General features: G+C 41.8%; 1 protein-coding gene across 13 annotated transcripts in view; it reads left to right on the top strand.

Moving 5' to 3' along the window:
* The window catches only part of fam53b (family with sequence similarity 53 member B), a 123306-nt gene that overhangs the window by 35300 nt on the left and 75499 nt on the right, over nucleotides 1-12507 (top strand). For all 13 annotated transcript variants that reach the window (XM_048551190.2, XM_048551189.2, XM_059653077.1 and 10 more), the window contains one exon: nucleotides 1711-1765. In XM_048551190.2, the coding sequence (XP_048407147.1) occupies nucleotides 1711-1765 (55 nt within the window). The remainder of the gene's footprint in view (nucleotides 1-1710; nucleotides 1766-12507) is intronic.

The following is a 12507-nucleotide window of genomic DNA, read 5'->3' as shown; positions in this document are numbered from 1 at the left end:
TAAGTGGACCTATTGAAATTTAATCAAGCATTCATAATAGGCACAGTTGTCATTAAAAATCTATTCCAGATCACAAGTCATTCACTGTCACAAACATTGGTGCTTATTGAAATTGCAAAAGCTGATGGTTATTATCTGTAAAGTACTTCAGATGAGCTACCAAATAGAGATCCGGTAGAGATCTTTGTTTTCTCTCTACTTCCAGCTGATGAAGGCTTATTCTATTTTGAAAGGACTCTGAGAATTTAAAGCATTTTAGATTATCCCAGTTTCTAAATTTAAAGAAATACATCTCACAGTACAGCACCTATTCATTCCAAATGAAAGAACACTGTTTGTATTTTTAACCTCTGTCACTCTGAGAACTCCAGGAGAAGGTGACTTCTTTTGGCCCTTACTCAGGTCTGGGGTTCCTCATGTTTGACATCTCCTCCTTGGACAAGCTGTGAGCCAGATCTCTTTCCATAAGGGCTTTAACGTCATTAAGATTGTGGGATGGGGGTGTTTAAACTTTCCAAAATGTGAGTGCTGTGTCCAGATGGCTGTCTGCATATTAATCCTGTGCTCGGAATGGGAACAGGAATTCTGGAACCTTGTCCCACCTACCATTTTTAAAGGGCTGTCAAGTTGTCCTGGTCTCAGCAAAATCCATGGCAAAAGGCCATAGATTCTGGTCTGGCATAGGTCAGCTAATCCAGTTTCTTGATTTTCTAATCGCGAAGCAGTTTGGTGCTGGTTTTAGTTCTCAGAATATATCATTTGGTGAGCTTAAAACCACGCACAAATTGTTGCAACAGAAGTTGACTGAACTAAACAAGGGACCTTGGAAAAATAAGCAGTGCTCAAGAGTCCAGCAGTATGACACAGAACAGGAAGAAGTCAAATTCCATGTACCATAACAAATTAACAGATTCCTGCACTCATTTAGAAGCTGATGTATGAAGTATATTTGATCTTTTACTAATTCTTGTTGTATTCATATATAACACTAACACAAGTTGATTACTGTGCTTCATAGTGCTACCTTTGTAAATTAAGATATTAGTTATTTTTGTCTCTACACCTCCAGTGTTATAATATTTGCCATGTCAAAAATAGTGTAGATTTGTGCTGCAGTACCAAATTAAATCTAGTAGTCAAATGATCAGGCGTAATTGTTAGCTTCTTTGCGTATGCAATGCTTTGAACGCAGGGGACAGACTAACTCCATTTAAATGAATTACACAGGAAAGCTATACTAAAAAGTATCAACTATTTAACATCTATAATATACAAATAAATGTATATTCTAAACAGGACTGTACAGTTGTGCTCAGTAAGGAAATATTTATCTTTTGAAAGATCTTTTGTGGCTTTGCCTTTCAAGCTAAAAAAAATTGTTTATTTAAAAGTTCTCACATTGGTGATATTCAAAATCAAGTCAGTTAGTGGTGTCATAATGTCATATCATCACATGATGCAATTCGCTTGTTGTGATTGGGTAATTTCACTTGCTGTAAAATGTCAAATTACATCAGGATTTTTGTCAATTACCTGTCTTTTCTCCTGAGTTGTGATTGGTTTACTTCATGACATAATTGTAATAATATTTTTTAATGCATTTTTTTAGTCAGCTCTCGGTAAGTGCATTTTTTGATATTTTAAAAGTGCCTTAACTGATAGTTGTTGTAAATTCTGGCCTAACAATCTTTTTTTAAAAATTATTTACAGCACCATCCAAAGAAGATGAGTAAAGGGCCTACCCTCCTCTCATGTGGAATCATGGGTAAGCTAATGAAATAGGCATTACATATGTCAGTAATGATCTCCTAGGACACAATACTAAGGAGGCTGATATTTCTTTAATAAGATTTATTAGAGAGGCTAATTCCACAGATTTAGGATTGTGCACATGATGTTTTCTCTGGAGTTTAGTCAGCTTTCCCAGTTGTTGGTAAGGGAAGTTTTTATGGACGTAAGTTCCAAAAGCAATATTATAATGCTGAAAGGAAATGATCAAGCCCTTTTTAAAAGCTTGGAATCATACCTCTAAAACTTGTTATCTAATGAAACATGTAATATATTACAATTACTTTGAGACTGCTTTAGATCTTTTCAAGACCTCAGTGGCAATGTGGAAAGTGTCATGGGGCGGTTTTTAAACTGTAGAATAAATTTTTCAGTCTTGTACTTCCAGACTTGAGCTGAGCTTGGGGTGGGGGTAGAAATGTGAATCAGAATTAGTTTTATAGTATTGCAGCCGTGACTCTGGATTGTTACCTTCAAATTGAGGTGGCTGTTGGGAGCTCAGCGTCTCTAAAGATGCTGTTTGGTGATGGTAGGCCCCAGAGGGAGATCCAGTCCAGGATATAAACCCACCTCCTCCTGTTTCCCAATGAAACAATTAAAATAGGGCTTGATAATCCTGTCGGTTAGGTAAGTAATCTGATTTTAGTAACATAAATGCAGGGAGCTACTTGTGTAAGTTTGTTTTCCTGTATAAAGTCAGAGCCTAGCATTTCACAGAGACTAGCCCCACACCCGGGTCGAAAAATGGATAAGAGGTACAGCATAATTGCTTTCCTGAAACTGGATGTAACATAACCTCTAAATGTAAAACCACTGTGTTGAAAGGAACAAAGGGTGTAACTATCTCATCCCTTTAATTGAATAGGAAGAGGAACTTGCACCTAATTAGTTTAAAAGTCATGGGATTTCATCAGACACATAATGGTTCTCTTGACAGTTGTGTGCATTTAGCTTTGTCTAAGCTCATCAACTGCTAAGCGTAAACTATTGACTGTGTTTGTAACTATCTAATGTGCTGCTGGAATCGCAATCAAATCAGCCAATTCTGAGCTAATGTGAAAATAGGTCAATGGCCCAGATATTCCAATCAGTGTCAGAAATACTATTTCTGACCTTTTATCAGATTAAAAATGACCCACTTGCCTTCAGATATCTTCTGGGCTGGATAGGGGCCTCCTTCTGCAAACCTGCTCAGTAAATGATAAATCCAGTAGTAAAGAGAATTACTGTGGAATCTGTGCCCCCTTTTTACAGCAGTCACCATGGCATACACCATGATTTTAAACGTCCAGCAGCACAGCCAGACACTTTTTGGCACATTTTGTGAAAAGGTAAGTATGTAAGATAAGCATGGGGTAGTATGCCAGCTGGAAAAGGTTGGGTATCAGGTGGGTAGGGTGCCAAGGTGCCATGTACATGAACCTGTGCTTGGAGAAGGTTGGGGTGGGGTAGGTGATGATGCTAATGGTGTCAGCTCCAACAATTGGGAAGTGGGTGCTGGATGAAGTCAAGCCAGCGTTTGAAAGTTATTGCTTCACCTCAAGTTGCACCATTCCTGGTCAGGAAAATAAAATGACAAATGCCTGCTCATTGAGAATGGGGAAGAAGTACCAAGATGGCAGCAACTTAGACCTACTTCCTCTGTAAGTCACGGACAGCGGAAAAGATTCAAAAATCAGCTTGTCCCAACAATATTCCCTTTGAGTGATGTTTTCTTTAAATTATGTGTTTCAGTAGTTTATTAGTGATACCCTTTTGAGGAAGGAACACTTAACCTCTATTAACTGGTTGAAGGAGCACATTGGTTCAGGAATATACTCAGAAATTTTTTTTATATCTTAATAAAATTGTTTCAAAAATATAACTTTATTTTAGAAAAGAAATTAAATTTGCATGAAAATTGAAGCCTTGTTTCAAGGAGTGTGACGGGCTGAATTTTTTGCAATGTTTGAGGCTCCTACAGTGTGTACACAGGCAATCCTGATAATGTTCAGTTTTTAAAACAGGCTGTGTGCTTCCATACAAGAGCTGCAGTTGTATTGTCACAAAGAAACAGAATGGATTCCCATGTTTAAGTTAAATCCTTGTCATAATGCATTCTGAAATCCCAGCCTTTTCAATGTATTATTGTATAAAGAAAAGTGGGAGAAGATGGAGTGATTTTACCTTCTGTCAAATAACTTGGTCAATGATGCAATGTAAAATTGGTGAATTTGAGAGGCTGTCTACCGGTCTGCGTGGGTTTCCTCCGGGTGCTCCGGTTTCCTTCCCCAGTCCAAAGGTGTTCAGGTTAGGTGGATGGACCATGCTAAATTGCTTGTAGTGTTCAATGGATGCCTAGATTAGGGGGGTTAAAGGGGGATGGGTCTGGGTGGGATGCTCTGAGAGTCGGTGTGGACTTGTTGGGCCAAAGGGCCTGTTTCCATACTGTAGGGATTCTATGATAATGGTATCTATGGAAATATGCAAAATAATAACCAAATAATAAATATTGAATGAAGTCTGGGAACTCAAGTAGAGCAGAAACTGTGATTTAGCAATTTTTAAAATAAAAAGATTGGTAATGGTGGGTGTCATTTAGTTGGTCTCTGATATAGGATCAATGACCATAAGCAGCATTGGTAGCAGATTTCACCAGGGCTAGCTGACAGGACTGGCTATCATTTCCTTTCATTGCCCTGACTCATTTCACATTTCTACACATTAAAATTGTTTCTTACTTTTTATAGGGGGGAGAGAGAGAGAGAGAGAGAGAGAGAGAGACTTGTCGACTGCATACTTCGATGGTTTTTTTTTCATCTATTAACATATACATGTCCTGGAAAAACAGAAATTTACTCTGGAAGAGTGTTGCTGGATAATTTTAAGCACCTAAGCCTCATCTTTTCCAAAACAAGTCTGTCCAGCATTTTAACCATAGAAATACTTCCTTGTGTCTGTGTCCTTCTCCCTTTCTCTCTCAAACTTTGTTTGTCTCCCTTCCAATTTTATTGACTTTTCATTAATTAGGTGGGTCATGGCTCACCTTACTATTGAACCATCTCAAGAAATCATGTCCCTCGAAAAACCTTTTAATCCAGAATCTCCAAACTGTTCCATGTGCCAGTTCCTTATGGCCCTTTGAATGTAAATGTCCATGCAACATTGCAAGTTTAAATACAGTGCTGAATGTAGAAAGGGTAAAAGCATTATAGTCTTAACACTGACATCCATTGACTACCATTGTCCATATCACCCAAGTCTGAGAAACATTCATTAATGGCTGTTTTCTGTGCTCCTTCTGTCTATGCTACCAACATCCCTTTATTGCTGCTTTTTTCTCCTCACACCTAGTGACAAAATCAGTGTTACAGTATGGAAAGGGTCTCTCTTGCATAATATTTTGCACCAGCCATTGAAGCACTTATGTGCTCTGATCCCATTTCCGAGCAGTTGGCCCGTAGCATCGTATGTTATGGTGTTTCAGATGTTCATCTTTAATATTACTCAATATTGTGATTGTTTCCTGCCTCTACGACCCTCTCAGGCACTGAGTTCTCGATATCCACCACACACTGGATCAACTTTTGACTTTCCCTTCGAATTTCTCGTAAACTTCCTGTCCCTTGCATAAATCTGTACCCTGTGGTAATTGATCCCTCTAATAGGGGGAAATATTTCTACCTATCTAACCTACCTATGCCACCAAACTTTTGCTCACTTCAATCATCTCCCTGTTCAGCCTTCTCTGCTCTAAGAAAACAACACCACCCTATCTAAGAGATAGTAGGAACTGCAGATGCTGGAGAATCTGAGGTAACAATGTGTGGAACTGGATGAACACAGCAGGCCAGGCAGCATCAGAGGAGCAGGAAAGCTGATGTTTTGGGATCTGGACCCTTCTTCAGGAAAAAATCCAGCCAATCTAATCTCTCTTCTTAGTTGAAAAGCTGCATCCTTGGCAACATCCTGGTGAATTTCCTCTGCACCCTCTCCAGGGCAATTACACCCGTACTATAACACGACCTGCACACAGTGCTCCAGCTGAGGCCTAATTGACATCTTGTACATCTTCATTGTAACTTCTCTGCTCTTTTATTCAATGCCTTGATTAATTAAAAGCAAGTACCCCGTATGCTTTCTTCTTAATCACCCTGTCTATTTGACCTGTTGCCATAATGGATCTAGGGATGTGCACACTCAGGTCTGTCTGGTCCTCAATATTTCCTGGGTCCTGCCATATGTTGTGTACTCTTTGCCAGGTTAATCCTCCAAAATGTATCATGTTGCACCTTTCAGGATTACATTCACCTTCTACTCTTCTGACCTGATGAGCCTGTCTATATCGTCCTGTAGTATAAAGCTTTCCTCCTTACTGTCTATCACACCATCAATTTCTGTGTCATTTGCAAACTTATTGATCAATGTTTTACTTCTTAACAAAACTTATGACTGTAGCCCTCCAGTTAACTGGCACAGCTTCCATAGCTGAGAATGTTGGAATGATTGGGATCTAAATATTTGCTATCTCCATTCCCCCTCTTGTGTGTTCTGTCATGGCCTGATGTTTATTCGTATTTGAATTTCAACAAAATGTTATAGGATTACAACCTCTTAGTTTACAGTTTTCTGATCTAATTGTTCCACTTCTCTTGAATCTTCTCATTTCACCTTGATTATGCCCTTCTGTGCAAAATACTCATTTAGTATTCTCGTCACTCTTATTTCATCCTTCATGGGGGAATGGTCATTTAAAAATTGTAACTCCAATAAAATAATTGTCCTTTTCTCAACCTGACTCATTTTTACATCCTTCTAATTGCCAAGATTGCAAAAGTCCAGGCACAAACCGTGCTGTCATTGCACTAAGAAGAGATGTACCATGATATCTTCCTTTTACCGCATCCTCCCCTCGCCCCAAACCACCAAGTACCCTGCTTCTGGTATATTCAGTAATGGTTTTGGAGAGTTGATGTTCATGTGTCATTGAGCTCCATGATTCTGTTGATGTCATTACACAGCCTGAAAGTAGAGATGGTGAGTTCTACAGGAACCTTCACAGGGAACAGGCGCATTCTGTACAGCTCCCCAGAGTCCCAGTAATTTTATTTTATTCATTCACGGAATAAGGGCATCACTGACTAGGCCAGCATATAATTCCCATCCCTAATTGTTCAGAGGGGCAATTAAGAGTCAACCACGTTGCTGTGGGGCTGGAGTTACATGTAGGATAAACTAGGTAAGGGTGGCAGATTCCTTTCCTGAAGGACATTAGTGAACCAGATGGGTTTTTCATCACAATCAACAATGGATACATGCTCATCGTTAGACCTTTTAATTACAGATTTATTTTTATTGAATTCAAATTCCGTCAGTTGCTGTGGTGGTTCCCCAGAACATTACTTGGGTCTCAGTATTATCGCTAGATTGTTAATCCAATCAGAAAGCAGACTTGCATCCAATTAATTCTTCTTGTCTTTCCTAACTTCAAGGGATATGGTGTTAGGGCTTTCTTTTGTTTATACTGAAGGTTTAGAAGCAGTTTATGAGAAGGAAATCATCGTAAAGAATGTAAAATAACTCCACAGGTCAGTATCCTGTCACCAGGTCACCCTTCATTTACATGCGCATCGCACTTGACACTGGTCTGTATTCCTTAAGGCCAGTTGTCAGAGTGAGCAGAACCTCTGACAATCCTGTTTCTCCCTGTCGGCCAGGGCTACCTGATTGGACTAGGTTAACAACCACTATGAGGTCCACCTGGCTGACCTGGTTACAGCCACTGCAGAGCAGGTAAGGTTGTAAGGTGAGGGAGGGCTTTGTTCAATGCCATGCAGTTGCTTAGTAGCATGGATGGGAAACCAGGCAACCAGGCATATGACTGGATATCTGTTTGTCAAAAGATGAATAAACTTGGTAAACTGAACACAACTTGAGAATCTAAACTACCAAGCTAACTTGAACAACCCATATTGCCCAACACAGATACCACTATCCCTCTGATTGCAGCTGTCTGATGATTAGCTGACAGGGATTGCTGAAGGTTTAGCATGAGGGTAACAAAACACTATATTGATGGGATTGGATTGTAGAAAGTCAAGCAGCTGCGGCTCAAACCAAGCAATTCATCATTCAGTGTTTAGGCTACATAATGATTTGGTTGAAAGTTGCAATGCACTTTCGCATTTTTTAAAAGATGCATTTTGCTCTCCTAGAATAGAATGCGAAATGCATTTTGTTGACTTTTATTCTTTCATTCAGACTTTGCTGGCTAGACCAGCATTTATTGCCCATCCTTCATTGTTGTTGAGAAAGTGCAGTGAGCTACCACCTGGAACTGCTGCAGTTCATGTGATGTAGGTTCAACCAAAGTTCTTTTAGAGAGGGAGTTGTAGGAGTCTGTCTTCAAGTCAGTGAGGAAACAACAGCAATATGCTTACAAGTTAGGATGATACCTGGATTGGAAGGTAACTTGAAGGTGGTATTGTTTCCATGTGTTTGTTGCCTTTGTCCTTCTAGACAGTAGAACTGGTTTATTTAGATGGTGCTATTTAAGGAGCCCTGCTAAATTGGTGCAGTATTTCTTGTAAGCGGTATACATTGATACTGGTATATGTGTCAGTGGTGGAGAAAGTGAAGGTTAAAGATGCTGAGCTTCTTGAGGAGATTGGAGGTGCCTCATCCAGCTAAGTGGTGAAAAGTTGTGAGAGACTCTTAGAGTTATCTATTCTAATAGAATAGATTGAAGCCTTATGGATATAAGGAGCAGGAGCATGCCATTCAGCCCCTCCAACCTACTCTGCCATTTAAAAATATCATGGCTGAACTTTTACCTGAGTTTTCCTATTCAGTTTCATATGTGCCCAGCTTGCACTCATTGACTCATCACCCACAGCTTCTCTTAGGTAGAATGTTCTAAGAATTTAAAATCCTCTGAGTTTTAAAAAAAAAATTCTCCTCATCTCAGTTCTTACTGTCATCTGTACTGTTAGATTGTCCAGGAATTAGTGCCTTGGCATCTGCCCTGGTTACCCTGTTGAGTCTTTTTGAGACATTTATTCATTTCATTACGATCATCTCATTCATTTCCCTGACAGCATAGGCTCTGTCCACTCAATTTCTCCACATAAAACAGCAAATTCTACTCCTGTAGGACATCATTCTCCTCTCTCGCTAAGACAACCAATGTTACCACATGTTAAATGGCTAATTTGTGGCTTTCAGTCAGCGCAGAGGGAAATGGGCTTTGCTCAATGATATTCTGATGATAGAAGTCAGCTCTCTTTTATTTTTGTGGAGTATTCCAGTGCAGTACAATTAACAGCTGAGATTGCTGGAAACTTGGAATCTGTTAATTCAATTTAATCTGTTAATTAATGCTGGGCAAACAGAAACTCCACCTTTGGATTTCTCACTGCTTTGGCTTGGAAGCTGTTCTAACCAGAACACGCCTGGCCGCTTAGTCTCATTGGTGTCTGTTTTAGAATATCTAATGATAGACTTTAAAAAATTCTAATTAAAAATTATGACATTTCAGATGCAGGTTGATTGAACCATGTTCTCTAGGTCTGGAGTCATACGTGGGCCAGACTGGGTTGGATGGTAGATTTCCTTCCTGAAAGGACATAATGAACAAGATGGGTTTTATTGACAATTGACAATGGTTATATGATCATCATGAGATCACCTGTTTTTATATCCATGGTTTTATTTAATTCAAATGTGACCACCTGCCATAGTGAGATTCACATCTGTGTCCTCAGAGCATTAGTCCAAGGTTTTGGATTACTGATCCTGTGACATTACCACCACGCCACTGCGGCCCACCTCAGTTCGGTTACAAAAATTGCCCATTTGCAAGTCTTCAACACCGTTCAATCTATAGCATAATCAACTTTGATTTTGTCCCCAAATATTGTGGAGAGGCTGGAAAAATGCAAAAACACAATGCTACCACATTATAACAAATCAACTTTTATAAAGTAATGCAGTTTGCTCACACTTTTAACGGATAAAATTTCAAAAGGATGCCTTGACGTTTAAACTCAATAGTAGTAAAACATATGAAGTATAATTTCTGTTTACTTTCAATTTTAGCTTTTTTCTTCTTAATTTTTGAATTTCTCATTCTATTTCATGTCCAGAGTGGTAGACCTAAATTTATTAATTTTATTGAAAAAGTTAGGAATAAAATTGTCATCAAATGTAATCTCAATCCCCAGGTTCTTTGGTGTGAAAATTTCTTGTTTGGAATTGGCAATTTCACAGAAAGTAATTGATTTTCTAAATAAGAAGTTATATTGACTCTGAATTTTTACATTGCACATGTTAGTTCCCTTAAAGAAGATTTGAAAGTGTAGTTCACATCCTATGCTATAAAAACCATCAAATATTTTACCCTGCTCAGAGATAATGGGAACTGCAGATACTGGAGAATCCAAGATAACAAAGTGTGAGGCTGGATGAACACAGCAGGCCAAGCAGCATCTCAGGAGCACAAAAGCTGACGTTTTGGGCCTCGACCTTTCATCAGAAAAGGGGGAGGGGGAGAGGGTTCTGGAATAAACAGGGAGAGAGGGGGAGGCGGTCTGAGGATGGATAGAGGAGAAGATAGGTGCAGAGGAGAGTATGGGCGGGGAGGTACGGAGGGGATAGGTCAGTCCGGGGAGGATGGACAGGTCAAGGGGGCGGGATGAGTTTATTAAGTAGGAAATGAAGGTGCGGCTTGAGATGGGAGGAGGGGATAGGTGAGACAAAGAACATGTTAGGCAGGTGGGGACGAGCTGGGCTGGTTTTGGGATGCAGTCGGGGGAGGGGAGATTTTGAAGCTGGTGAGGTACACATTAATACCATTGGGCTGCAGAGTTCCTAAGCGGAATATGAGTTGCTGTTCCTGCAACCTGCGGGTGGCATCATTATGGCACTGCAGGAGGCCCATGATGGACATGTCATCTAAAGAATGGGAGGGGGAGTTGAAATGGTTCGCGACTGGGAGGTGCAGTTATTTACTGCGAACCGAGCGTAGGTGTTCTGCAAAGCGGTCCCCAAGCCTCCACTTGGTTTCCCTAATGTAGAGGAAACCACACCATGTACAGCAGATGCAGTATACCACATTGGCAGATGTGCAGGTGAACATGTGCTTGATGTGGAAAGTCAACTTGGGGCCCAGGATGTGGGTGAGGGAGGAGGTGTGGGGGCAAGTGTAGCACTTCATGCGGTTGCAGGGGAAAGTGCCAGGTCTGGTAGGGTTGAAGGGGAGTATGGAGCGGACAAGGGAGTCATGGAGAGAGTGGTCTCTCCAGAAGGCAGAGAAGGGTGGGGTGGGAAAAATGTCTTTGGTGGTGGGGTTGGATTGTAGATGGTGGAAGTGTCGGAGGATGATGCGTTGTATCCGGAGGTTGGTGGGGTGGTATGTGAGGACTAGGGGGATTCTCTTTTGGCGGTTATTGTGAGGGCGGGGTGTGAGGATGTGTTGCGGGAAATGCGGGAGACACGGTCGAGGGCATTCTTTTCTACTGTGGGGTTGCGGCCCTTGAAGAACGAGGACATCTGGGATGAGCGGGAGTGAAATGCATCATCCTGGGAGCAGATGCGGCGGAGGCGAAGGAATTGGGAATAGGGGATGGAATTTTTGCAGGAAAGTGGGTGGGAGGAGGTATATTCCAGGTAGCTGTGGGAGACAGTGGGCTTGAAATGGACATCAGTTCGTAGGTGGTTGCCTGAGATGGAGTCAGAAAGGTCCAGGAAGGTAAGGAATGTGTTGGAGATGGTCCAGGTCAACTTGAGGTTGGGGTGGAAGGTGTTGGTGAAATGGATGAACTGTTCGAGCTTCTCTTGGGAGCATGAGGTGGCGCCGATACAGTCATCAATGTAACGGAGGAAGAGGTGGGCTTTAGGGCCAGTGTCGGTGTGGAAGAGGGACTGTTCCACATAACCTACAAAGAGGCAGACATAGCTTGGGCCCATGCGGGTACCCATGGCCACCCCCTTAGTCTGTAGGAAGTGGGAGGAATCGAAAGAGAAGTTGTTGAGGGTGAGGACGAGTTCGGCTAGGCGGATGAGGGTGTCGCTGGAGGGGTCTGGTCGGGCCTGCGGGACAGGAAGAAGCGGAGGGCCTTGAGGCCATCTGCATGAGGAATGCAGGTGTATAGGGACTGGACGTCCATGGTGAAAATGAGGTGTTGGGGACCCAGGAATTAGAAGTTTTGGAGGAGGTGGAGGGCGTGGGTGGTGTCATGGACGTAGGTGGGGAGTTCCTGGACCAAGGGGGAGAAAATGGATTCCAGATAGATGGAGATGAGTTCGGTGGGGCAAGAACAGGCGGAGACAATTGGTCGACCAGGGCAGGTGGGTGTGTGGATTTTGGGAAGGAGATAGAAGTGAGCAGTGCGGGGTTGGGTAACAATAAGGTTGGAGGCTGTGGGTGGGAGGTCCCCTGAGGTGATGAGGTCATGGATGGTATTGGAGATGATGGTTTGGTGCTCGGGGGTGGGGTCATGATCAAGGGGACAATAGGAGGTGGTGTCGGAGGGTTGGCATCTGGCCTCAGCGATTGTAAAGGTCAGTGCGCCATACTACAACTGTGCCTCCCTTTTCTGCGGGTTTGATGGTGAGGTTGGGATTGGAGCGGAGGGGAGAGGTTGGAGTGGGTGAGAGGGGTGGACAGGTTGAGGCAGTTTTAGATCTACAGCCCAGCTGGTTATTTTTTGTCAAGTAACAGTGAAAACATTTCATGGAACA

The sequence above is a fragment of the Stegostoma tigrinum genome, chromosome 20, assembly GCF_030684315.1.
Source record: "Stegostoma tigrinum isolate sSteTig4 chromosome 20, sSteTig4.hap1, whole genome shotgun sequence".
Taxonomy (NCBI): Eukaryota; Metazoa; Chordata; class Chondrichthyes; order Orectolobiformes; family Stegostomatidae; genus Stegostoma; species Stegostoma tigrinum.
The sequence above is the reverse complement of the archived record's forward strand: the minus strand, read 5'-3'. Positions and strand labels throughout refer to the sequence as shown.